Source organism: Adiantum capillus-veneris, chromosome 27 (genome assembly GCF_014529385.1).
Source record: "Adiantum capillus-veneris isolate H3 chromosome 27, ASM1452938v2, whole genome shotgun sequence".
NCBI classification, from domain to species: domain Eukaryota; kingdom Viridiplantae; phylum Streptophyta; class Polypodiopsida; order Polypodiales; family Pteridaceae; genus Adiantum; species Adiantum capillus-veneris.
This window is the reverse complement of record NC_140957.1, coordinates 89,471,146-89,499,137: the sequence shown is the minus strand read 5'-3', so window position 1 is coordinate 89,499,137 and position 27,992 is coordinate 89,471,146. Positions and strand designations below refer to the sequence as shown.

Genomic DNA, 27,992 nt, shown 5'->3' with positions numbered 1-27,992 from the left:
TATGCCCAAGTCGTAATATATTAATAAAAGCGACCCCACTTACATGTAAAGCAGTCTTGTTCTATTGGTTACGCACTTTGTCTTTTTCGGTGGGGTCTGTGGTTCAACCCCTGCCCGTGGATGGGCGGGGGAGCTTGGCAGTCCACGGAGTTGTCCAGCGCGCATCTCACGGAGCGAATAATCTTTTGGCATCTGGCGGCCAGCTCAGCTCACGTACCTGCCGCCCAAGTTTGGGCAGCCAGTCTGTAACCGCCCTCAGATATTAGACTACCAGCGAGCCCCATTGAAGCTTGACAAGCAGTCAAGTCCGCATCTCCAGGGAGCAGTTAGTCAGCAGCCATTCTGGGACACCCAATAGAAGAGGGCTTTGATTATTTGACCTTATTGTAGCTCTCACGACTCTAGTGGACTGTTGAATTGAGGATAAGGGCTAGCTCGTGATATGCAAACGCGGAGCAGTTTGCTCTCTTATATCTGTTGTATGCCAATGTGGAAGGTTTATTTCAAATGCATGGGATTAATTCCGGTACTCCTGGAACCTGGAAACGCTTTCATGATGAGCCAGGAGCAGCTTAACTTCACGAGTTGTCAATCCCATCTTTTTATGACCTCTGATGGGTAAGAGTTTCATATTCCACATACAATGGTTGTGTCCATGATGCAGAAAATAGAGTTGTGCATGTGCGCGGATCAGTTGTTTTAGCCTTTCGTGAGTACTTTACCGTTTTGCCTATGCTTTTCCTTTGGGAATTCTGCAGACAGATAAACGTGTCAAGCTTGAGTTTTAGACCATCCCACATCTTGCTTATGTGATACATGCTGTGTAATAAAATGTTCCCTTATTTATCTGATCATAAAAGAAAATGAGAGCAACATGCTGTCTAATAAAATGTTCCCTGCTTTATCTGATCATAAAAGAATATGAGAGCAACATGCTCTCATTTTGTACTTAGACCATGGTGCATTCTTGTAATGGCCAAAAACATAACTTGGAGCAGCTATCTTTGCAATATATAATAATTTGTATTCCCCCTGGCTTTCACATTTTTCCCTAAGAGCAAGTGGGGAGAGAAAAGCACGACGACGGTATACCATTATATTGCCTCGTGAAGAGGGAGGGTTGGGCATCATTGATCCAGAGATGCAGAGTGGTGCTCTGCTGTCTAAATGTATAGTTAGAGGCTTATTTCCTGGGGCTGAGCCTTGGAAACAATTTTTGTATCATGCTTTGTCTCGTGTAGTGCCACGTTTTGGATCATTAGATACAGAGGGGCCTTGGCGCACGACTATCCGTTTTATCTTCACTGATGCTCCTTTGGATTATACTCAGTTATCTCCTTTTATGAGATCACTTTTACGGATTTGGCTGATGGTACGTCAGGGTATGATCCGCCGTAGACCGCGATGCATTGAGGAGATTGAGAGACAACCCTTGATTTGGAATGCATATGTTCGTGATCATGAGGGACGCCAGTTAGGGGAGCGGATTCGTATTGATTGGGCCATATGGGATGATGGGCCAGCAGCTTGTGTACGGATTTGGTTAGAGGCAGGTTTACTTGATGCGGATTTCATTAGCATTGAGTTCGGTATACGCAGGGGAGTTGCCACCCGAATGCTAGAGTTTGAGGATGCTCTTCCTCCGGATTGGTGGCAGGCTATCCTGGGTGACTCGGATCTGCCCATGCATGAGGGGTGGTGGGCTTTTTTTGATGATGATAGGCATCCACGCTTGGTGCAGAAAGGCACTCTTGTCCTCTCGCTTGCAGATCACGGAGGTAGTAGAGGGCACATGCGCTTGACATTTCAAGGCTCTTCTCCTTTGGATGAGCAGCTTGATTTGCATTATGAGCCAGTTCGAGTGGTAGGTGCGTTTGGCAAGCGCTTATGTGTAGACCCTGTGTTTTCTTCAGAGGAGGCAGCGTTATGGAGGTTGTGGGTCTTGGAAGGTTTACCACTAGCACATCGTGTCTAGGATCTGGGAGACTGGATGTGGTCGGGACATATTGCAGAGGAGACGGTGTCATTTTTTAAGTACAGCGTCCGCATTGGCAGAGATATCATTCTTCGCCACGAGACTGGCCGTCGACAATGAATTTTGAAACACATCGTGTCCATAATCCGATCAACAATAATGAATTGGTGCACTCATCCATGGTGTTTTAGATAGATCTGATTGGTTCCCTACCAGATGCATGTGCCTTGAACTCCGACCCACAGGTTCAAACACCGATAACTTAAATTCCAACACAAGGGTCCAAATTATTTATAGGGAGCGTTGCTTGCCCCTCTCTGCAACTCACAAGCTTCTCCCTCACTAAAGCTAGTTGCGGCAACCACCTACTGACTAGAAATATGGCGGCGTGGCCACTATGGCTGTTGCCGTGTGTGCCATGCGGATCTTCTCTGTTAATTGTCTATCACCGTTATCTTTGTCCATCTTGCCTTTGCCTTTCTCTTTTTGTGAGTTCCTACTTTTGCCTTTGGCTTTGCATTTCCGAGCCAAACAAAGCATCTTACCATATTTATAACAATGGCACTCAGACCTCGTGGGTGCCGAGACAGCTAACTAAGTACCGGTACTGCCATCCTTGTCAAGCTGCCTTTGCCTTTGTCCTCTAGAGAACTCGGGCATTTTCTTTTTGTCTCGATTATGACTATGTTACAGTATTAAATCTACTCCAAGTTGCAGATATGCGAAGTGCCATGCCAAGGAGGACCCCTACGCTTGGATGGTCACGAACTCTCACTCAAGGGACATGCCTCTTTGCCAAAAGCCACACTCCTTCGACGACTGGCCACACCCCTCGCTTTACTGTTGCGACTCTTCGCTCAATGGTTGTAGCTCTTTGCCGGAAGGATGTGTCTTTATGCCTAAAGTCATGTCTCTTCACCATGAGACGTGTCTTTTCATTTGTCTCTTCGTCTCCTATATAAGGAGCCTATTGTCCTCAGTTTTCAAGCAATCATTCAATCAAATCAAACACACATTCAGTCTCTTGAGTTTCGGTTTGATCTTAAGTATGAAGTTCTCAGTCTTAATTATAGGATTAGCACCACTAATCCTTACAGTGGTATCAGAGTAAATCTTTTTCCCGGGTCCCGACGGTTGTGAGCCTCTCACCCTCGCTGCTACACGCTAACCCTTTCTCGGAGTTGTATTGAAGGAGAAGAAAGATGGAATGCAATTTTTCTCCCAATAGCATGAGGTAACCCTTACTCTACACTACGCGTAAAACATACATAATGCAGCGATACGGAGGGATGGCATACCCGATGTTCGTGCTGAAATTATTATTGATGAATTTTTGAGTTCGTTAACTTCTTCTGAATCAATTGATGAAGACAAAAATGATCTCAAGCAAGAAAATTTTCCAAGTGGTACTTCATTCCCAGACAAAGATAAAGACATAGTTGCAGATTTTGAGTCAGAAGACGATTATGCATTCTTTGATTCTTTGTTGGATGTTGATATACCAATTACAAGTCGTGAAGTGGCAGTTTCTGAAGATGATTGTGAAGAATTTTGGGATTCATTATTGGAAGATGATTGTAGTCTCAATCCAAAATCCTCTCCAATGATTAGCAAAGATGAAGTTAACCCCTTCGAAGAATGCCTTGAGAAGATTTCCTTTTCACCAAATGTTTCGCAGTTATGACAAGATTTTGAACCAGAAGTCTTACACCTCATGAAAGATTTTGAAGATCAATCCCTTGTTGCAATCAACCTGATGAAGCCAGATTCTTCAAAAAAGTCTTTGAATAATGCAATGACATGGGATTGAGGAGTCAAAGCAAAAAGGTTTCGCAAGAAGCAAAGGTTCGACAAAGGTTTCAGATAACTCAAAAACTGAAGATTTTCGAAGATTCAATGCTTTCCCAGAGCTCTGTCAACATCAAAAGTCATTTCTTTAACCGAGGCTCTCATTTTAAATGGGAGGGAATGTCACGATAATGACTATGTTACAGTACTACATCTACTTCAAGTTGTAGATATGCGAAGTGCCATGCCAAGGAGGACCCCTGCGCTTGGATGGTCACGACCTTTCACTCAAGAGACATGCCTCTTCGCAAAAAGCCACACTCATTCGACGACTGGTCACACCCCTCGCTCTACGGTTGCAACTCTTTGCCCAATGGTTGCAGCTCTTCGTTGGAAGGATGTGTCTTTACGTCTAAAGTCATGTCTCTTCACCATGAGACATGTCTTTCATTTGTGTCTCTTCGTCTCCTATATAAGGAGCCTACTGTACTTAGTTTTCAAGCAATCATTTAATCAATCAAACACATATTCAGTCTCTTGAGTCTCAGTGTGATCTTAAGTATGAAGTTTTCAATCTTAATTATAGGATTAGCCATAGTAACACGAAATGGGCAGAACTGGGGGTCATCGTATCGAAACGGCGTTCTGGCCGGTTCTGTGCGCTGAAACGGTGTCGGGAAAGGAAAAACCTTTTGGAGCCGGAACGGGAAATTGAAAAAAAATTAGAGAGAGAGAGAGAGAGAGAGAGAGAGAGAGAGAGAGAGAGAGAGAGAGAGGTGGCAGTTTGGGGAAGATTTCAAACCTCTCAAGACTCACACAAGGGAGGGGCAGGGGGGGTCCTTTTATCTTTAAAAGCTATCAATATGACTCAAGCAGAACGGGCAACCATCAATATGGCTCAAGCCTCAAGCGCCATCAATATGGCACAACTTACAAGCTTCATTGGGGGGGAAGGTGGGTATCCTTCCCATCCTCTCCTAGACAATCCAAACCCTCAAGCTCTCAAGAGTTAAAAAAAGGCCCCCCCATGGCATATCTTAGGTTCACTGTTCCGGCCCCCGCTCCCATTCCGCTGTTTCGGGGCCCCCACTCCGGAGGCCCCCATTCCCGTTCCGTGTAACTATGGGATTAGCACCACTAATCCTCACACTTTTGGCTTCACAATCTCGAGCCAAACAAATGTACAACTTCCTTGAGAACTTCGTCAGTGCATAGGCCGCTAACTGGGTACTGGTCGATCCGCTTTCCATAGGCAATAGTTGGTAGTTGGTCATCATTGGCGCTCAAGCAAGGGGGGGCCATGTTGCAGTTGCTCGATCTGAAAGTGATGAATTCCTTCTCGCACTCCAAAGAGTGGCCGCAAAGTCCAAGCTAATCACCAAATTCTACGAGGAGGGGAGAGATCTCCGAAGTCCGCACACAAAGTCGCCAAGACGGTCGCTGGAGGGTTCACCTCGCTGCCCAAAGGGCGCTCCAAAAAATCCTTTGCTTCAAGTGACCAAGATGGTCGGCTTTCAACCAATTTGCTGCCCCAAGGTGCCCACCACTCTTCTGTGCACAACGTTTTGAAACGCTAAGCCAAAAAAAGGAGGGAGACTTCGGCGTTTGTCACAAATTACTGACGTGTCAAGCCACTGAAGAATGGAGCCGACTTGCAGATCCCGGCCGAGGGGCCTAAACCGTAAGTGAGGAGGCAAAAACAGCAGACGAAGTTTTACCAACTTGCAAAGTCTTGCCGAGTGGCCTATTTTTAAAGAAGAGTTCCCACCAACTTATGGGATCCGTCCGATGGGGCCCAAGTGACCTAAAGATGTTAAAATAAAGCAGGACCAGCACACACACACACACAGACAAGCTTATTTGCGTAGAAGCTGATGACGTGGCAGCCTGTACGGATTTTCGGATTTTATGATGATGTGCTAATGTGGCAGTCGTAAGGATTTCCATGATTTGCGTTGGGCAGTTTTCAGCGCTAGCTTTTGGGACCAGTTGCTTTTGAGTTTGACTGCTTTTCATGCAACTGCTTTTCAAGGCCAAGGGCCTTTAAATATGTGCAGAGGGCTCAGTCTCTGGAACCCTTAAATGAGAAGGTGCAGAGCGCGAGTACCGGCATTGTAAAGTGAGGTATTGGTACCGAAGTGTATGGCGTCGAGCGAGATCACCAATAGCATCTAGAATCCTGGAAGGGACTCTTCGTCGGCCCACTCTGATGTGTGGGTCGTGCGGTACTTGAACTTCATGAAGGTCTGCAACGCCTGCTTCTTTGGGCCGCGTCGAAAGCGACACAAAGTCTTCTGTGGCTCCTTCGATGCTTCAACTTCGTTTAGAGTCATGCTTCTTTCTTCTTCAAGAATCTCCATGGCGGAAAATTCCTGAAACCATTTCCAACACAAAACCATGAACATACCTATTCCATGTAAAGTGAGTGGAAATGTCTTCCTCAAAGACTATGCATGCAATGTAGATGAACAAAGAGACTGCGTGCGCATCAATCATGCGAACACATAATACTTTCTGTGATGGTTCTGTGGACCTAGGCTCGAGAGCCAAGATCGGTTCTTCCTAAATGATCGAATCGTCCTGTTGGGGTTCTTTGGACCTCGACTTGAAAGCCAAGATCGGTTCTTCGTGATTGATCGAATCTACAACGAGGTTAGCTTCGCTAGAAAAAGCATTCACTAACTCATCTATCCTGTGAACAACCACATCTTCTTCATGCAAATCATCATGCTTGTGAGAAATCACATCTTGATCATGCAAATCATCATGCCTGTCATTATCATTCAAATCATCATGCAAATCATTGTCATTCAAATCATCATGCTTATCATCATGCAAATCCTGTGCGTCATGCTTTGGAGAAAAAGAGACTGAGAGAGTCTCCTTCTCATGAATCCGTTCAATCTTGTCCTGTATATTAGCAATGAGAGATGGAGAATGAACAACGTCCTCTCCATGAATGACAATGGGAGAATCACTTTTGGCATTGAGAGTGAAAGTGTTAGCCTCCCAATCAATGAGAGGGTTAGCATCATGAAACCATCGAATGTCCAAAATCATATCACATCTTGAGAGAGGAGAGAGAACAAATCTTCTAGTGAAGGCAGCCTTTTGAATTGCAAACAACACATCAAGGCACTCCTCCGTGATGAGAGCGTCCATACCGGGAACAAAGCTAGAGACCTCGATAGGAGATCTCTGACTAACTTCTAGGTGGGCTCTCTCAACAAGAGAGGGACTGATCACATCATGCAGACTACCTGGGTCAAACAATATGACAAAACGCTGCCCCGTCATATGACCATAACATTTAATGAGAGAATCATCAATGGGAGGGTCATGAGAAACTTGGGGCACACTCATGTTATCATTAATTGCATTGACAGAGGAAGTGGGTTCTGTGGATTCTTTAGATTCATTCGATTGAAGCTTAGGACATGTTCTTTTTATGTGACCCTTAATGTGACAATGAAAACAACGACCTTCCTTAGAATAAGTGCTTTGCTCTTCCGACGTGATGTATCCTCCTACAATTCCTTGTGCTACCTTTTCATTTGGAGTCAGCTTAGGTTTAACAATTGTGTTAGCCTTACCCTTAGATTCATTGGAAGAATTCTTTTTTGAGAGACTGTTGGAAGATTGGTTAGAAGAGTTACCATTCTTACCATTCTTACCGTTCTTGCCGTTCTTGCCGTTCTGAGGGTTTTGAGAAGTTTGCGAGGTACTTAGTCTTCTTCTCCTTAGGCTTTCCCTTGTTGTGCTTCATCTCCTGTGCGAGAGTAATCGCTACCGCCTTGTTGAGATCGATTGGATCGAGCACCTCGACATCGTACTTGATATACTTGTCCAATCCATAAAGGAATGCCTCTTTGCGTTCATCATCTGACTTGCGTAATTGGGTACCTAGCTGCAAAACACGATTAGAGAAAGACATAACCGGCATACCATTTTGCTTGAGAGCGTGCCAATCGTCCTTCAATCGTGCGGGGTACTGAGGTGGCATAAACCGCGTCTTGAGCTTGTCTTGGAAATCAGCCCAATTGAAGGGAAAGGGGAGTGAATTCGTCGGCTTCCTCTAGGTGCACGGCTAACTGTGCCTCTTGCCATGCGTGGTATCAATTAATGGCATCACCAGCAAGGTACATGGCTGCCGTCAAAACTTTGCTATTTCCTGTCTTCTTAGTTGTCGCAAAATAAGCATTAAATTGATGCAACCAAGAATGAATAACCGTAGTTGAAAGTCAACTTCTCTGTGACTGGATGGTTGGAATCCGCATCGTGGCTTGCGTCACTTGAGGAACTCCCACGATCTTTGACTGGTTCGGATTCCGAAGCAAGTACTTGTCAAATCAATTCTTGAGTGCGTAGTTCTCTTTGAGCTTCACGCTTGATCTCCAAAGCCACTCTTGAGCTTCGCACTCGGCCGCCAAGGCCACCTTTTGAGCTTCACGCTCGGCCTCCAAGGCCGCGCTTCGTGCTGCCGCTTCCTCCTTTCTTTGTTCTTTTCTTTCTTTTCGATCGTCGCGTTCGCGTTTTAAAGCAATGCAATTTGCTTCTTGTTGAGCCAACGCAATTCGATTCGCTTCTTGATGTTGGGCCATCATGTTCATGCGAGTTTCTTCTTGTTTGGCCATCATGTCCATCATCTACTTGACCATTGCCTCCATAGGGGTTGGTACACTTTGTGGCGTAGATGGCGAAGGGGGAGGGTCGGAAAAATCTCTTGGTGGGGAAAATTCTTCATTGCCTCTCTCATGCTTATCACCTGTATGCGAAGTATCCATTCCGCTTCGGGTGACGACCATGCACTATGATCTTTGGTTCTTAAGTTCACGAGGAACTTGGGTTCTTGAGGGTCTTGGGTTCTTGGGTGCTTGAGGGTCTTGAGGTTTTCTTTCGCTTGCAAACCGCGTTTGAGAAGGATCTTCTCTTCACTGGAGTTCTACTCCTTTCCGTGGGCGCACCCCTTGGCGGCCTTGCGCTCACACCAAGGTTTCTTTTTCCCACCTCACGTCAATTGGCCGGCCGCTAAGTGCACGGTCCGCTCTCAATGAGTGGAAAGAGACACAAGGGGAGACTGGACAAGCCCTTCTTTCCTTGGATTTCTGTCACTCTTCAAAAACACGATTAGGAATTGACACGCCCAAGCGAACTTGGGTTCGTGCGACCCCAACAAGCAAAAAAAATTCTTGTGATTCTTGTGGTTCTTTCCTTGAGTAATACAGAACACTGCCAAAGCTCTGATACCAATGTTAGGTGCAGCGGAATGAATGTTTGCGCTTTGCTCAAGATGAGTGCTCCGAACCGTGCTCAAGGTTCCTTTTGTTCTTATGGAAGGTAGAGCCTTCCGTTCTTAATGAGAGAATGCTATGATCACAAACAAAGTGAATGGACATTGTGCGTGCAAGTGTACGAGACTGAGAGATAGAGAGAGAAGAGAGATACGACACCACAGACGTTGTAAAACCCTCCTCCGAAGGCTCCACTCTTGTCAGCGAGAGTGGTCTACTTATGATTGCACAATCTGGTACAAACGGTATGCATGAGACTGATGCAAGTCTAGGCTATGTCGGCGATGACGAGACCGACCTAAGGGCTGAAATGTGCAATCTTTCTACTGCGGTCCAAAACGCTATGGGCTGAAATTTGCTGCGAGTCCAAAAACGCTGATTTTTGGGGCTTTTTCTGTGGGTCTTTGTTGCTGAAATTCTGCAGGGTTAGGGCTGAAAACTGAGGTGTCTTTAAGCTGAAAACTGAGGTGTCTTTAAGCTGAAAACCGATGGTCTATCCGGGCTGAATCTGCTACTCCTTTTAGGACTGATCTTGATGGTCTTTTAGGGCTGCAAATCGCTGCATATGCTGGATTTGCAAGGCTGAAGATGGGACCAAAAACTCTGGACTGTTGTGTTCCAAAAATGAGGCAGAGAGGCTCATCCAAAAACGCTAGCTGCTGTGATCTGCTTGCGGGAGGATCTGATGCCAAAAATGCCAATGCTGATGCTTTGCTTGGGCGATGAAGCTTGATGCAAAACGTTGGGGATGCTTGTGGATGGCGATGGATTCTTGTGGGAGGAAAACGCTAGTGATGGGGTTTCTTGCTTGGAGGGAATCCACCAAGGTCCTATTGAGAAGTTGCCTGTTGAGCTTGGCTCCTGTTGCCTCTTCTGCCCAATAGTGCTAGCTTTGGTTTGCTTATATATTTTCTTACCCAAATTGCCCTACCTACTTTTGTTGGAAAGTAACTTAAATTAATAAGTGAAAAATGTCAAAAATAGGTAAAATAGGCTAAATGCACTGGAAAATTCCCCTAATGGAATCTGATGGATTCTAATGGGAATACTGATGATCATGCTGTGAGCAACCAGAGGATATGCATCTACACTAAGTGCATGGGCATGCACGGTCTACGAATAGACTCACAAAAGTGCCAGATCACTGCTAATCTAGATTGACTGGACTGACTGAACCCTGATCATGCTGTAGCTTGTCCACGGACACATAGGGCTGCATGTGTCACGTGACACATGCCTTTCATGGATTCAGCAGAATACTTGCAGATTCTCCTCGACGAGCTTCGCGACATTCTTTCACAGCATCCTCAGCAGAATCGTCCGATGTTTCAAAGTTTTCAACAGTTTTTGAATTACATGTTACCCCCTCTGATGCCCCAGGTGGTACCTCCCTCACCACCACCGCCACCGGCTACAACGGTTTGGAGCCCATATGGATACCCTTATTATCCGTACTCGGGATATGCGCCTAACCAACCGAAAGATTTCAAGGATGGCGGCACAACAATCAAAATTTTCAGTTTTTTTGGGGTGAAAGATTGGAAGAAAGCATTGCAGTTCCTACAAAAATTCGACCACATCTATGCTCTATGGAACTATACAGAAGAATCCAAGATTTCTCGAGCAACGGGATTTCTTAAAGATAATGATATGAAGTGGTGGAGCTCAATCGCGACACAACCGCATGCTCCAAGGACCTAGCAAGCTTGCAAGACAGTCTTTGCACGCAATTACATGACTTCTCTCTTTGAAGTCCGGATCTTGGCAGAGTGGGCCAACTTGAAAATGCTTGCCACGGAAACCCTAGCAGAATACGACTTCAAATTTTTCGACACCTCGCAACAGGTGTCTCTTCTCAAGTTGATAACCTTGGAGGTCCAGTGTGATTGGTATATCTTGCGGCTACCATCACTGCCACAGGAACACTGTCTATGGAGGCGTGTTTCAACTATTCAAGTGCTTATGGACCATGCTGCAGTCGGCTACGACCTATGGAAGGAACCTAACCCTAATTTTTGGTGCGGTTTTCAGGATGGAAAGTCAGTTGACTTCTCGAGCTCAACTAATGCTGGATTACTTTCTTTCAAGAAGGGGAGATGTCACAAATTGCTTATGTGTCAAGCCACTGAAGAACGTAGCCGACTTGCAGATCCAGGCCGAGGGGCCTAAACCCTAAATGAGAAAGCAGAAAGAGGAGACGAAGTTTTACCAACTTGCAAAGTCTTGCCGAATGCCGGATCTGCTAGCACTGTCAATGGCTTGGGTTTGCATTCTCTGGCATGCTTCCTGGAGAAGGTGTAGAGTCTAGAGTACCGGCTTGTACTGTGTTGATGCAATATAAAGAAATACCGAAAGGGGCGCCAAGGTTTGGGGCCAATACGAATTCCGCCACTCCGTGTCACGTGTCGTCTCTCTTTCAGTTCAGTTGTTATTGAAGTGCTAAAAGTCTATTCAGTATGTTCTTTTCTATTGGCACGTGGTGACCGTCTTGTGACAGTGGTATCAGAGCATCAGGCATGTGCTTTTCTAAAAGCATACCGGTCCCACAAAAGAGCAGGCAGAGATATTGGAATTTTATTCGAGGTATCTTCGCCATCCAACCTGCACTCATTAGCCACTCCCACCCTGTCAGGTGTAGCGGAAGAGAATAAGGATTTGCTCGGATCTAGTACTCCGCACACAAACACAAGGGACACTTTACTTCGCTTGAGAGAACTGAACTATACTGAAAGAAAGAGAGAGACGAGAGAGAGAAAAGAAACGACACAGGGATGTCGGGTCCTAACCCTCAAGGGCCCCCTTGCTCTATTGCGAGAGCAAGTACTTTCTTTATTCTTGCACAAATGCGACTACAATGATGCTGATGCTGAAGGGTATTGATGCTACTGAAGTACTGAGGGGTCTATGTCGAAGACGATGATGTCGACGACGGGCTCTGTGGGTTCTATGTCGAAGACGAGGAGGTCGACGAGGAGGTCTGTGTCGAAGACGATGAAGTCGACAACGAGGTACTAAGGGTCTTTGTCGATGACAATGAAGTCGATGACGGTACTGTGTCGAAGACGGTGAAGTCGACGACAGTTTTGTGTCGAAGACGGTGAAGTCGACGACGGTACTGTGTCGAAGACGGTGAAGTCAACGACGGTTCCGTGTCGAGGACGGGGTCTATGTCGAAGACAATGATGTCGACGACGGGTACTGCTGGTCTATGTCTATGTCTATGTCTATGTCTATGTCTATGTCTATGTCTATGTCTATGTCTATGTCTATATCTATGTCTATGTCTATGTCTATGTCTATGTCTATGTCGATGACGATGACGATGGTGACTGTGACGATGACGACGATGGTGTCTGCGACGACAACGACGACGACGAAGGTGTCGTCGTCAAGATAGGAATTTGCAATGACGATGACGAAGGTGTCGTCGTCAAGATAGGGACTTCGACGACGATGATGATGGCAACGACGACGGTGTCAAGGCTGAAAACTGAAAACGCTGGACTGTCTGCTGAAATCTGAAAACGCCAGGCTGATCTAGGTCTTCTTCTTCTTAAGAAAATGCTAGGGCTCCTGCTGAGGTGCTGCCTGCTTGTTGGGTGCCTGCTTCCTTGTCTCCTTGCTTCTTTTGCCTCTACTAAGTGCCCAATGGGTTTCTTTTAGCAATTTTCCCTACCTACTTTTCCAACAAACTTACAAAAAGAATTTCAAAAGTCACTTTTAATAAAATGACTTATAAGAGGTGGTTCATGCGATAAAATGCTTGCATGATGAAATGAATGGTCTTGTGCAAGAGAGGGTATGCAAGTGTGACTGGCATGGGAATGCACATCTAGCTAGAGGCTCACAAGGGTGCCCCAGGCTCAGTCCTAAGCTAAGACTCATACTAGACTATGGCAGAAGCGTGTCCACGTGGCGCAAGTGAAGTGCGCACGTGACATTCCCCCCTGTTAAAAGTAAGGCACAGCTGTCGAATTTCTTTCTGTACTTCTAATGCTGACTGATGAATGCTTCTGATGCCGTGGATGCACAAACCAATGCAGATTTCTCTGAAACCAGGGTCTGATGGTACTGCGGGTGCTCTGGGTGCTGTGGGTACTGTTGGCGATGCAAACACCGTGTAAGGGTCACTGTCCAGCCTTACTACGATTGCTAAATATCAGCCTGGGCTCTATACCAGATAGTGCTGACTCTGCCTGCTGTAGCAAGAGGTGTTCCCTGAACACTGACTGTGGTGAAAACATTACCGATGCTGATGGACTGTCGTGTGGTTCCGGAGTCCTTTCCAAAGGTTCAATGACGAGGGAAATGGATGCACGCTACATGCAAATGCGAATGCAAAAGAGGTTAGGGATCTTGTCTCCAACTCCTTCCATATCCGCATACAAAGCTAGGAGATCTTGGTACTCAAGATCTGGGTTCTCGTGTATCCGATGTTGATCTTCTTTCAAAGACATGGCAATGAAGATGGAATCTGGTAAATCCATGGTCGGGACTCAAAGATTCTTCAGGGAAAAAAATTTGGGAGAGGTTCCTTGGGTTCTTGGGCTCGATGGTTCTTCTTGGGTTCCTTGGGGTTCTTGGTTCTTGAGGTTGTTCTTTAGGTTCTTGATGGTTCTTCCCTTGAGTTCGTTAAGCCAAAGCACGCACAGAGCTCTGATACCAATGTCAGGTGCAGCGGGAGAGAAAAAGGATTTGCTCGGATCTAGTACTCCACACACAAACACAAGGGACACTTTACTTCACTTGAAAGAACTGAACTATACTGAAAGAAAGAGAGAGACGAGAGAGAGAAAAGAGACGACACAGGGATGTCGGGTCCCAACCCTCAAGGGCCCCCTTGCTCTGTTGCCAGAGCAAGTACTTTCTTTATTCTTGCACAAATGCGACTACAATGATGCTGATGCTGAAGGGTATTGATGCTATTGAGGTACTGAAGGGTCTATGTCGAAGACGATGATGTCGACGACGGGCTCTATGTCGAAGACGAGGTCTATGTCGAAGACGATGAAGTTGACGACGAGGTACTAAGGGTCTTTGTCGATGACAATGAAGTCGACGATAGTACTGTGTCGAACACGGTGAAGTCGATGACGGTTCTGTGTCGAAGACGGTGAAGTCAACGACGGTTCTGTGTCGAGGACGGGGTCTATGTCAAAGACCATGATGTCGACGACGGGTACTGTTGGTCTATGTCGACGACGACGATGTCGATGACGATGACGATGGTGACTGTGACGATGACGACGATGGTGTCTGCGAGACGACGACGATGAAGGTGTTGTCGTCAAGATAGGGATCTGCGATGACGATGACGAAGGTGTCGTCGTCAAGATAGGGACTTCGACGACGATGACGACGGCGACGACAACGGCGTCAAGGCTGAAAACTGAAAACGTTGGACTGTCTGCTGAAATCTGAAAACGCCAGGCTGATCTGGGTCTTCTTCTTCTTAAGAAAACGCTAGGGCTCCTACTGAGGTGCTGCTTGCCTCCTTGTGTCCCTGCTTCTTCTGCCTCTACTGAGTGCCCAATGGGTTTCTTTTATAGATCTTCAACAATTTTCCAACAAACTTACAAAAAGAATTCCAAAAGTCACTTTTAATAAAATGACTTATAAGAGGTGGTTCACGCGATAAAATGCCTGCATGATGAAATGAATGTTCTTGTGCAAGAGAGGGTATGCAAGTGTGTCTGGCATGGGCATGCACTTCCTGCTAGAGGCTCACAAAGGTGCCCGAGGCTCAGTCCTAAGCTAAGACTCATACTAGACTATGGCAGAAGCGTGTCCACGTGGCGCAAGTGAAGTGCGCACGTGACACCCTTAATTCATCGCGCATCGGGCGCGCTCTCATCTTCACCGCTCATGTGTTACAGGGCATAAGCCAATTAAGATCACTTGCAAGAGAAGGATCCAGATTTGTTTCAAGTCACTGTTTTTCTCAGAAGCAGTGCCATGCAGATGTTGATGTCTACAGCTACCAAGCAACATACTCCAAGTACTTGGTAAGCTTTCAAGAAAAATTTTGCCCGAAGTTGTATGGTTTCTGACATCTTCCTTCAGAGTGCAACTTCTTGTAGAGTGGGGTATCCTGAAATGCTTGCCATGGAAACCCTAGCAGATTATAACTTGAAATTTCTCGACATCTCCTAGTAGATGTCTCTTCACGAGCAGATGACATTGGAGGTCTAGTACGATTGCTATCTTGGGACTACCATCGTTGCCAAAGAAACACTGTTTGCCCAAGAGCTCATGGACCATGCTGTGCTCGGCTACAACCTTATGGAATGAACCTAACCCTACTTTTTGGTGCAGGTTCCAGGATGGAAAGTCAGTCAACTTTTCGAGCTCGACTGATGTCCAGATCGCTTTTTAAGTTTGACTTCTGTTTGAGAACTTGTTAAGTGATCTTGTTTGAAGTTTTTTTGAAATGGATGGTATCTGTTTTAAACCTGTCTTGGTGCCGATTTGAAATGTTTGACTCTGGTTTTAATACTGGTTTCATTGATTGGTGATTTTTACTCCCGGGTGGAGAAGTGAGAAATACTGTTTTGGTATTGTTTGAACCTCGGAACGACGCAAGCCGATGCTTGGGGAGCGTTTCGTTGTATGCTAGAAAACCTCCGAACGACGCAGGCCGATGCCTGGGGAGCGTTTGGTTCTATACATGAACCTCCGAGCGACGCACACTGCGGTGTGGGAGCGTTTGGTTGTACAGTCCTCTGAGCTCATGGCCCGGACCTTTTAGGTTATTTGCGGGGGGAGTGACGAGGTAGTTGTTGAGTAGCTTCATACCGTAGACCGTTTGTCTCGGAGGAGTGCTCAGCGGCGCTGCTTGTTGTGCCTTGTAACATGCATATGTAAGCATTTGTGTGGCATTGTGATGTGCCAACTACTGAATATTCCTAATTGGACGAGATTGCTTGTGCTAGGTGCAGCGGAATGAATGCTTGCGCTTTGCTCAAGATGAGTGCTCCGAACTGTGCTCAAGGGTTCCTTTTGTTCTTATGGAAGGGAGAGCCTTCCGTTCTTAATGAGAGAATGCTATGATCACAAACAAAGTGAATGGACACTGTGCGTGCAAGTGTATGAGACTGAGAGATAGAGAGAGAAGAGAGATACTACACCAGAGACGTTGTAAAACCCTCCTTCGAAGGCCCCACTCTTGTCGGCGAGAGTGTTCTACTTATTATTGCACAATCTGGTACAAATTGAATGCATGAGACTGATGCAAATCTAGGCTATATCGACGATGACGACGAAGCTAACACTAGGGCTGAAATCTGCACTCTTTTATCTGCTGTCCAAAAACGCTATGGGCTGAAATCTGCTACAATCCAAAAACGCTGATTTGGGGGGCTGTTTTTTGTGGGTCTTTGTCGCTGAAAATTTGCAGGTTTCTTAAGGCTGAAAACTGAGGTCTTTACCGACTGAATCTGCTACTTCTTTATGGCTAGATCTGCTAGTCTTTCTTTGCTTGGAATCGCCAAGGCTGGGATCTGCAAGCGCTAGGTCATTCAAAACGCTAGGGTTGATGTTCTCAAAAATGCTAGGCTGGGGTTTATAAAAAACGCTAGCTGCTTGGGTTTGCTGGCGATGATGTTGATGACGAACGCTATGCAGTGGGAGGTATGGCGATGATTGGCTGGTGCAAAAACGCCAGACAATGCTGATGAAGAAACTCTAGGATCGGGGGTTTGCTGCTTGGAGGGAAACCGCCAAGGTCTTTGTCTTGCTGAGAAGTTGCCTGTTGAGCTTGGCTCCTGTTGCCTCTTCTGCCAAATAGTGCTAGCTCTAGTTTGCTTATATACAAACTTAGCAAAATTGCCCTACCTACTTTTGTTGGAAAGTCACTTAAATTAATAAGTGAAATGCCAAAAATGGGTAAAATAGGCTAAATGCACTGGAAAATTCCCTTGATGGAATCTGATGGATTTGATGGGAATGCTTATGATCATGCTGTGTGCAACGAGAGGATATGCATCTACACTAAGTGACTGGGCATGCATGGTCTACGAATAGACTCACAAAAGTGCCAGATCACTTCTAATCTAGACTGACTGGACTGACGGAAACCCTGTTATGGTGTAGCTTGTCCACGAACATATAGGGTTGGATGTGTCACGTGACATCCCCTCCTTTTCAGAGTGAGGTACTGGTACCGAACTGTATGGCGTCGAGGGAGATCGCCAATAGCATCCGGAATCCTGGAAGGGACTCTTCGCCGGCCCACTCTGATGTGTGGGTCGTGCGGTACTTGAACTTCAGAAAGGTCTGCAATGCCTTCTTCTTTCGGCCGCGCCGAAAGCTACACAAAGTCTTCTGTGGCTCCTTCGATGCTTCAACTTCATCTAGAGTCATGCTTCTTTCTTCTTCAAGAATCTCCATGGCTGAAAATTCCTGAAACCACTTACAACACAAAACCATGAATATACCTATTTCATGTAAAGTGAGTGGAAAAAATCGTGTCTTCCTCAAAGACTGTGCATGCAATGTAGATGAACATAGAGACGGAGTGACAAACCGTTCATCAAACATATGTAAACAATGAGATCGAATCTTTCTCTTATGATCTAGAGCAATCAACTGTGGCAATTCACAACGGAAATGCCCATGCTTGGTGCTTTTACTTTCATGTGCTCTTTCTACAAATGTGTCATGCCAAGGAAGAGACATGGAATGTGACGTCCTTGAATGCATACTTTTCATCTTTTCATGAACAATCCGCATACATTCATGCTCATTCATGAGTGAAACGTGCTCAACGTACAATATGTCATGCCTAGGAAAAGGGATCACATAAAGACGCTGACTAAAATACAGGAAACGATCACGAATGAAACACTCGAACAATGCGTGCGTATGAATCATGCGAACACATAATACTTCCTGTGAGGGTTCTTTGGACCTAGGCTCGAGAGCCAAGATCGGTTCTTCTTGATTGATCGAATCTTCTTGTGGGGGTTCTTTGGACCTCGACTCGAGAGCCAAGATCAGTTCTTCGTGATTGATCGAATCTGCAACGAGATTAGCTTCGCTAGAAAAAGCATCAACTAAATCATCATCCTTGTGAACAATCACGTCATCTTCATGCAAAGCATCATGCTTGTGAGAAATCGCCTTTTGATCATGCAAATCATCATGCTCGTGAGAAATCACATCTTGATCATGAAAATCCTTGTCATTGTCATCCAAATCATCATGCAAATCATTATCATTCAAATCATCATGCTTCTCATAATCATGCAAATCCTGTGTGTCATGCTTGGGAGAAGAAGAGACTGAGAGAGTCTCCTTTCCCCAAATCTCTGCATCTGTGCCTGAACTTGAGAATAGAGTCGCAAGAACTCTTGCATGTGTCGCTCGCATTGTTCTTGTCTTGCCTTTCTTTCTGCTTTGTCGTCTTCGTGTCTGCGTTTCATTTTTGTCATTCTTTCTGCATTTCTTGCTTCGCGTTCTAAATTCCTTTCCATAAACATCAGCTCCAAAGCCTCCATAGGAGTTAGTGCAATCCTTGATGTAGATGGGAATGGGGGAGGGTCGGAAAAACATCTTGGTGGGGAAAATTCTTCTTCGCCTCTCTCATGCTCATCACCTCCAAGCGAAGTATCCATTCCGCTTCGAGTGATGACCATCCTGAAGTCGTGGGTTCTTGCGGTCTTGGGTTCTTAAGTTCACGAGGAACTTGGGTTCTTGCGGGTCTTGAGGTTCTTGAGGGTTTTCTTTCGCTTGCAAACCGCATTTGAGAAGGATCTTCTCTTCACCCGAGTTCTACTCCTTTCCGTGGGTGCACCCCTTGGCGGCCTTGCGCTCACACCAAGGTTGCTTTTTCCCACCTCACGTCGATTGTCCGGCCGCTAAGTACTCGGTCCGCTCTCAATGAGTGAAAAGAGACACAAGGGGAGGCTGGACAAGCCCTTCTTTCTTGGGATTCCTGTCACTCTTCAAAAACACGATTAAGAATCGACACGCCGAAGCGAACTTGGGTTTGTGCGACCGCAACAAGCAAAAAAAAACTTGTGATTCTTGTGGTTCTTTCCTTGAGTGATACAGAACATTGCCAAAGCTCTGATACCAATGTTAGGTGCAACGGAATGAATGTTTGCGCTTTGCTCAAGATGAGTGCTCCGAACTGTGCTCAAGGGTTCCTTTTGTTCTTATGGAAGGGAGAGCCTTCTGTTCTTAATGAGAGAATGCTATGATCACAAACAAAGTGAATGGACACTGTGCGTGCAAGTGTATGAGACTGAGAGATAGAGAGAGAAGAGAGATACGATACCAGAGACGTTGTAAAACCCTCCTTCGAAGGCCCCACTCTCGTCGGCGAGAGTGTTCTACTTATTATTGCACAATCTGGTACAAATTGAATGCATGAGACTGATGCAAATCTAGGCTATGTCGACGATGACGACGAAGCTAACACTAGGGCTGAAATCTGCAATCTTTTATCTGCTGTCCAAAAACGCTATGGGCTGAAATATGCTACAATCCAAAAACGCTGATTTGGGGCGCTGTTTTCTGTGGGTCTTTGTCGCTGAAAATCTGCAGGTTTAGGGCTGAAAACTGAGGTTTCTTAAGGCTGAAAACTTAGGTCTTTACCAGCTGAATCTGCTACTTCTTTATGGCTGGATCTGCTGGTCTTTCTTTGCTTGGAATCGCCAAGGCTGGGATCTGCAAGCGCTAGGTCATTCAAAACGCTAGGGTTGATGTTCTCAAAAACGCTAGGCTGGGGTTTATAAAAAACGCTAGCTGCTTGGGTTTGCTGGCGATGATGTTGATGACGAACGCTATGCAGTGGGAGGTATGGCGATGATTGGCTAGTGCAAAAATGCCAGACAATGCTGATGAAGAAACGTTAGGATGGGGGTATGCTGCTTGGAGGGAAACCACCAAGGTCTTTGTCTTGCTGAGAAGTTGCCTGCTGAGCTTGGCTCCTGTTGCCTCTTCTGCCAAATAGTGCTAGCTCTAGTTTGCTTTTATACAAACTTAGCAAAATTGCCCTATCTACTTTTGTTGGAAAGTCACTTAAATTAATAAGTGAAATGCCAAAAATAGGTAAAATAGGCTAAATGCATTGGAAAATTCTCTTGATGGAATCTGATGGGAATGCTTATGATCATGTTGTGTGTAACCGGAGGATATGCATCTACACTAAGTGACTGGGCATGCACGGTCTACGAATAGACTCACGAAAGTGCCAGATCACTTCTAATCTAGACTGACTGGACTGACGGAAACCCTGTTATGGTGTAGCTTGTCCACGGACACATAGGGTTGGATGTGTCATGTGACAGCCTGGGTATGTAATTTTAGTGCATCAAGACACCCGTGGAAGATCAGTACGGTCTGGGTGTGATGGCTAATTTTACTACACTGGAATATCAAGAGTTTCGATCTGGATGAATGGAGAAGCTAACTCCTTGATCAAAAGAGCTGAAAGGAGAAGCTAACTCTTTAACAAAAAGAGCAAACTGAATGTCCCTTGGAATGACCCTCAGAATTTTTTTTGAGCTAACTTGAGTTGTTTTGTAGATATGCTGTAATCGTGGATGATTACTCTCTTTCAAGAAGGGGAGATGTAACAAACTGCTGACGTGTCAAAGCCTAAAGAATGTAGCCAACCTATAGATGCCGGCCGAGGGGCCTAAACCCTAAGAAGAACAAGTAACAAAAGAAGAAGTCCTACCAACTTATGGGGATTCCGTCCGATGGGGCCCCAAGTGACAAAGTATTAAAATAAAGCAGGATTCACACACACACAAAAGAATTGCGAAGCTGGTTGATGACGTGGCAGATTTCCAAAAATCACACTGATTGATGACATGGCATGTTGTATGGATTTCGCGTTTTGCGATGATTGCTGACGTGGCAATTGTACGGAATTCCGGATTTTACGCTGGCAGCTTTTTGGCATTGCTTTTGGACCAGAAGCTTTTGAGTTTGAAGGCTTTTCATGTAAAGTGCTTTTCATAGGCCAAGGGCCTTTAAATATGAGGTTAGGGCTCATTCTCTGGCATGCTTCCTGGAGAAGGTGCAGAGTCTGGAGTACAGGCTTGTACTGTGCAATATAAAGAAATACCAAAAGGGGTGCCAAGGTTTGGGGCCAATACTCTTTGGAGTGGAATTCCGCCACTTCGTGTCGCGTGTCGTCTCTCTCTTTCAGTTCAGTTGTTATTGAAGTGCTCAAAGTATGTTCAGTCTGTTCTTTTCTATTGGCACGTGGTGCCCGTCTTGTGACACTGGGTACAAAAGAACTAGAACAAAGATGCTACTACCAGAATCCATCCTCATCTGCACTCTGGATGTCGAGAGAGTATGGCTCGAATCCTCTGCTGTAGTCTCTGTCGATGCTGTGTAGTCCCTCTCCTCAATCCTGGCCATCTGGATCTCCGTAGCTCCAGTGCTCGGTCGATGAGAGTGTCGGTAGTGGTTGAATGAGTGTGGGCCAAGCTCTGCAGTAATGGCTGCTCCTCTGGCTCTCCTATATCTAGTGAAAAGAAATCTGTAATCTATCTCTAGGACTCTCTCTCTCTCTCTCTCCCGAGTAAAGTGTCTCTATATCTGTGTAACTCAAGTAGATATAGCCCAAGACATATTTGATCCTCATAACTCATGACCCTAGAGAAAGGACCGAAACCCTCTCTGAATAAGCAGTGGAAACGGCCCCGTATCTTATAGTACACTGTGCAATGACAGAAACTCAGTACGCTGAACTTTGTGTTGATGTATGCTCATGTGTGTGTGCGTGTGGTGTGTGTTGTGTTAGGGAGCATATGTTAGTACCTAGTTCTACACCCACTATTGGGCACTGACGACGTTAGTGGGGATGTCGTGGTATTTAGTCAATACTATGCATGATGGAGTTGATGGTTATATTGTCTTGTGGGTGACTACCATAGGTCTATACCTTGCACTTTCCTTCAAGGGTGAATCTGGGCTTATCCTAAATTCATTTGAGTATATTTTTTAGTTGTATAGCGGACATGCAGACTTCACATTGTGAAGTTTTCTTCCGAGTTACGACCAGTTGATATTGTGCTAATTCTTTCTATCTTTTGTGGTGCGTATGCCCTATCAACTACCTCATTTGCGCTAATTTTTTTTGATTTCATGCTTCTTTTAGTGCTAGGCTTCATTATGGCTGAGTCTGCCCTTGATCTCCGGAGTCATGACAGAAACTCAGTACGCTGAACTTTGTGTTGATGTATGCTCATGTGTGTGTGCGTGTGGTGTGTGTTGTGTTAGGGAGCATATGTTAGTACCTAGTTCTACACCCACTATTTGGCACTGACGACGTTAGTGGGGATGTCGTGGTATTTAGTCAATACTATGCATGATGGAGTTGATGGTTATATTGTCTTGTGGGTGACTACCATAGGTCTATACCTTGCACTTTCCTTCAAGGGTGAATCTGGGCTTATCCTAAATTCATCTGAGTATATGTAATGTAGTTCAGTCTCTGACTGAGGATTGTCACTCCATCCATCAGAGATGATGGTGCATCCAAACTGCTTCCATCCGGCCTTCACAGGGACCAACGCCTTATCTATGAAGTATGTGTGTGGCACGAGAGAGAGAGAGAGAGAGAGAGAGAGAGAGAGAGAGAGAGAGAGAGAGAGAGAGAGAGAGAGGATAGGATGCTCATTTACCTGATTGAAAAGTACACTTTGCGTATGGAAATTTTCATAGCCCTTGGTGCAAAAGTTAAATCGATAAGCTTGTTGCTCGCATCCGGACACCAAATCACCCGAATTTTTTTCATTAAAAAAACTGCCGTACAATACGATTAGTCCTTGTACTGTATAGATGAGTACGAACGTGCCGTATAGTACGGTTTAGTACGTATGGACTGATACAACCTTGACAGTCCACGAATGGGGATTGTTGGATGTAGTGTGGTCTATAGTTCAATTTTCTAAAAGGCAACTGATGCTCAAGATGGCATTCTTCTGAGGTAAAAAGTTGAGGGTAGCATAGTCGAGGTGTATCCAGTAGACTGATCAACCACTAGAGTGTCCATGGTAGCTTCTTCATCGACTTGGTCTCACTATTTATGTCCACTATGAGCTGCAGAGAGGGTAAGTTATGGCATTTCAAGTGAACTGCCCAATGTTATTCCATTATTTATTTTGACTTTTAGGTATTTATTTTACTTATTTGTGAAAGTTTGGGTAGGAAAATTTACCGAGGTGGGTATATATGCAACTCATATCCCCCATTGTATTAAGCATCAGTTATTCATTGCCAAGGTTGGTTGGTTCAGGCGATTCTCTCTCTCTCTCTCTCTCTCTCTCTCTCTCTCTCTCTCTCTCTCTCTCTCTCTCTCTCGCATTCTCCCTATCGTCTTTACGCTCCTGCATCGTCGACTTTGACACAGGCATGGCATCGTCTCCTTGAATCTCTCATGTCCACACTAGCAGGAAACTACGCAGTGGAGTATTGGACTCGGTCGTTCGGGTCATTTGACTTCGACCAATTTGGGTATTCTTGACAGGTATAGTGAACGATTTCTCAAGGTCAATTCCGTGCTTACCAAGGATCATCATTTCCCTACACACCATCCCTTCGACCTATGGACATTGTCTCCGACCAATTGCATGACACGGAACACGTAGGTAATTTTGTTTCTCATTTTTATCAATCGGATAATGAGAAACCAAAACCAGGTGAATTCTTGTGCTGGAGGCTTCGCCCTCCCCAAATACGGTCTTTTTGGTTCCTAGTTCTTGTTGTTCGTAAGAAATCAAACTCATTTCATTTTTGTGTTTATTTCAGGGCATTCACGACATGAGTGGTGAACACTCAGAATAAGTTATAGAAGCCTCTGAAAATAAACTGATATGAGCGGATCCAACGAGTGGGAGCTCGAATGAGCTTGGAAAGCGATGCAAAACTTGCATCTCCAGATCAATGATGCCCAATCCACTCTCTACCCGTGGCATGATCATTGTCGTGGAAGCAACCTAGCTCTCGTATCAGGCATCTGATCAGAACCTCCCTGAAGAAGTTCTAGATTAAGCGGTTTAATTGGGTTAAACCATATCCCTGAGTGTATAATCCAGTAAGAAACAGTAAATGAACAGCTGTAACCAAGAGCTTCTGGTGTGCATTGTGCCCCCAACGCACGACCGGTCAGTGACACAAAGGAGAAGACAGCTTATGATGAATGGAGTTTGGACTATAAAATGGAAGTGATCTGCTTAGAGGAAACATCCACCCCAGCGTGGACCCAAATGTTGGAGTACACAGATGCATACACTTATCTTGGGGTAGTCTGCACTGGGCAGGGTTTTCTTTGAAGAGAGCAGCTGAGACTAGACTGACCAGAGCGTATGGGGTGTTGGGAAGATTGGAGGATGTGTTCGCATGTTCAGTTCCAGGAACCCCGAAAAAACTGTGGCTCTTTGATACCTTGGTTGCTTCAACTATGCTCTATGGGGTTCAGGTTTGGGGACCCTCTGTGGGTCAGGATGGGTGGAGAGATATGATCTCTTGGCTGATTAGAGCCAAGGTCTCCATGCCACACAAGATCATTAGAGCGGAGCTAGCAGCCCCCCCATGGAGATAAAGGCACTTACCAGATCAGTCGCCTTTATGCACAGCTTATGGGATACCACCAGAGACAAATATGCCACATTAACCCTTGAGTCCTCCAAACAGTTAGCTTTACATGGGGACACATCATGATGGTATGCACATGTCATCATGGTTCTAGATACATGGCTTCAACATGGACAGCTTGCCTCCCTTCAAGTACTCCCTTGATCGTGTTCAGTGTCTCTTACATGGGTGGAGATTACTAGACTCATTTGCCAGGAACTGACCCAAATTGTACACCAGGAGGACATGGATAGAGCCGACAAAGGAGTTGGGCATGAAGATGGCTTTCTATAGAGAGCATCTTCTCCAACTCACAAGGGATGGGTTTGTGATTGGACCGAGCTATATGGGTACACATCTATCTCATGGGTTTGCGGTGTGCCATTGGTCAGATACCGACATCTTCACACCAGCTTGAGATTGAGACTGGTAGATTCAGAGGGATACAAGCAGCTAGTAGGATATGCTGCCTATGCCATACAGAGCCAGAGATAGAGATGCATGATATATGTTAGTGCATAGTGTATTATGAGATACGGGGTTGCTTCCACTGTCTATTCAGAGAGGGCTTTGCCCCCTTTTCTAGAGTCATGAGTTATCAGGACCAGTGATGTCTTGGACTGTATCTACTTGAGTTACACAGACACAGAGATAGTTTACTGAGGAGATCTGGAGAGAGACAATTCCAGAGACAGATTACGGATTCTTCACACCAAACACTAGCAGCCACCACTGCAAAGCTCAGCTCATACTCACACCCGCGATACTCTCATTGACTGAGCATTGGAGCTAGGGAGATCGAGAAGAGTATAGATGAGGATGGATTCATCACCCATTATATCACCCTCTTGTATTGGGCACCCATTGTATCAGTGGTCACACATACCCCACACAATTTCAGCTAGGAGCACTTCTAGATTCATTTTAGTATCTCTTTTTTTTGTACTCAAACATGGTATCAGATTCATCAGTTTGTAACGGATTGGTCTCATAGGTCATTTTGGACTAAGGAGATCTGGAGAGAGATAATCTCAGAGACAGATTACTGATTTCTTCACACCAAACACTGGACAGATAGAGGAGCAACCACCACTGCAAAGCTCAGCTCATACTCACACACGCGGGACACTCATTGATCGAGCATTGGAACTAGGGAGATTGAGACGCCCATGATTAGGAGAGGAGCTTCATAGCATCAACGGAGACTACAACAGAGGATTCGAGCCATACTATCTCGACATCCTGAGTACATATGAGGATGGATCCATCACTCATTCTATCTTTCTTTTGTATTGGGCACCCATTGTATCAGTGATCACACATACCCCAAACAGTTTGAGCTAGTAGCACTTCTAAATTCATTTTAGTATTTCTTTTTTTGTACTCAAGACACGTACCAGATTCACAAGTTTGTAACGGATTGGTCTCATAGGTCATTTTGACCTTTTGAAGACGTTAATATATCATTTCATTTCATCTCTCTCTCTCTCTCTCTCTCTCTCTCTCTCTCTCTCTCTCTCTCTCTCTCTTCACTATATATTTCCGTGTATATGAGTTGCACAGGCTCAATGGAAAATAATACTAAGGTATTGAGACTGAAGAAAACGACACAAAGCCAGCTATCAAGATGAGTGAAACCAATGCAAGCGCCTGGCCGTTAGGCTGAAGCAGAATCCACACCCCCCCCTCCCCGACCAAAAAAAAAGAAAAAAGAAAAAAGAAAAAAAAAATAGAGGAGCTAAGCACTTCTAAGTAGTGCTGCTTGTGAAGAACCAACTGAGTATCCCCACACATATTGGCTAAGTAATCTCAGAAAATAAGACCATCTTAACGTGCAAGCTGCGCACTGCCTAAATTTGACTAAACTCATCGATAGTGCTCAGCTCAATCAGGTGTGGTAGTGTTGCTATGTGCATAGCTCCCATAATGTGACATATCATAGGAACTGCCAAGTAATTCACGGGAAGAAAATGCTTGATAGTGTGTATAATAAAAGCATGTTCAGAGAGCCTTGTTGAACTTCCTGTAGCTAGCTCAAACCACAACAAACTAAACAGGAGCATACTGTTAAATCTGTGGCCTTCAGGTATCTACACCAGGAGCAACTGTTGAATTGAGGGGGATGGCTGAGGCCGATAGAACCTATTGGATGTGCTTGAGGTGTAAGATCATGGATTACTTTCCTTTTGTGTATTTAGTGTGTGCCAACGTGGACGATTTTACCAACATTGATGGAGTTTATGTTTTAGGTACTTGTGAAATTGGGAACATACCCAAAGAGAGCAGCTCAGTTGGTTGAGCCGTCATAATGTAATCCCAAGGCAGAGGGTTCGAGGCGCATGGGCTGCACTCGATGGGTGATAACAACTTCTCCATTGGGGAAGCCATTCCCACGGTATGGCCCCTTGTGCATGTGATGTGTACAGCAAGTCCGGTTGTAAATACACAGATATGTATAAAGCTCTCCCTACTACCTAACCCCGTGCTGATGGAAGGAAAAAATTAAAATTGGGAACATGCTAGTAGGCAAATTTGGTTATTCACATTTAAGTAGCAGCATAACTTCATGACCAGGGAATACCTGACCTCTAATGCGTAAGGGTTTCATATTTCACTTCATATTTCATATTTTTGTGTCAAATCATTCATACAAAGGAGTTGTGCATGTGTGCGGATGATTTGTTTGCTTAGCTTTTCTATTTTGCTCATGCTTTTGCTTTGCTGATTCTGCAGATAGAGAAGCATGGCAGCTTGATTTCCAAAACTGTCCCACATCTTGCTGTGATACATGCAGCTGCCAAGTTATATTATGCCCTCTTATTTATCTGGTCACTTCAGGAATGCTACCATTTTGTAACTCAAAACATTGCTCAACCATGCACATCTTTGTTACTTGTATCGCCATCATCCGCTCGGGGAAGCCATCTTTGTGAAATAGAGTTTGTATTTTTTCAAATTGTGAGGCATTGCGACGAAGTTTTCCATCGCAAGTTGCAGCCTTTGGGCACCATTGACATGAGCAGATAATTGTCCAAGCTATGCATGATAAAGGTCCTGATGTTTCAGTCAGGAAGATCAAAGATGGCACAATAGATTGTCTCTGCTGTGTGGTGCTTCTTTTCCTGCCTTTTTTAATGGTAATATTTATTGTGGTTTTGTTCCTCATTTTAATATTGAAGAAGTTGCTAGTTCTTCATTGTGTAGTTTGCTCGTGTGCACAGATGCAAAAGAAACAAGGTGAAAAGTCACAAATGAAAAAGGCAATCCTTAGTTATTGCCTCTTATAAAACATAGAAGCAAAAAAAGTTAGCCATGATTAACTTGGCATGTGGTGCTGA

At 45.1% G+C, this 27,992-nt stretch overlaps 1 protein-coding gene across 3 annotated transcripts; it reads left to right on the top strand.

Moving 5' to 3' along the window:
* Positions 1–27,753, top strand: LOC147422370 (uncharacterized). 3 transcript variants are annotated; one of them, XM_086503606.1, is made up of 4 exons: positions 72–618; positions 26,741–26,814; positions 26,904–27,049; positions 27,388–27,753. In XM_086503606.1, exons 3-4 carry the CDS (start codon positions 27,008–27,010, stop codon positions 27,679–27,681), a joined length of 336 nt encoding a protein of 111 aa, XP_086359732.1. In that variant the 5' UTR covers positions 72–618; positions 26,741–26,814; positions 26,904–27,007; the 3' UTR covers positions 27,682–27,753. The 3 variants fall into 3 exon arrangements, 2 of the variants coding, with proteins under 2 accessions (XP_086359733.1, XP_086359732.1); XM_086503607.1 differs by lacking the exon at positions 26,741–26,814 and having other exon boundaries at positions 71–618; XR_015186845.1 differs by lacking the exons at positions 26,741–26,814; positions 26,904–27,049 and having other exon boundaries at positions 1–618.
* The last annotated feature ends 239 nt before the right edge of the window (positions 27,754–27,992 follow it).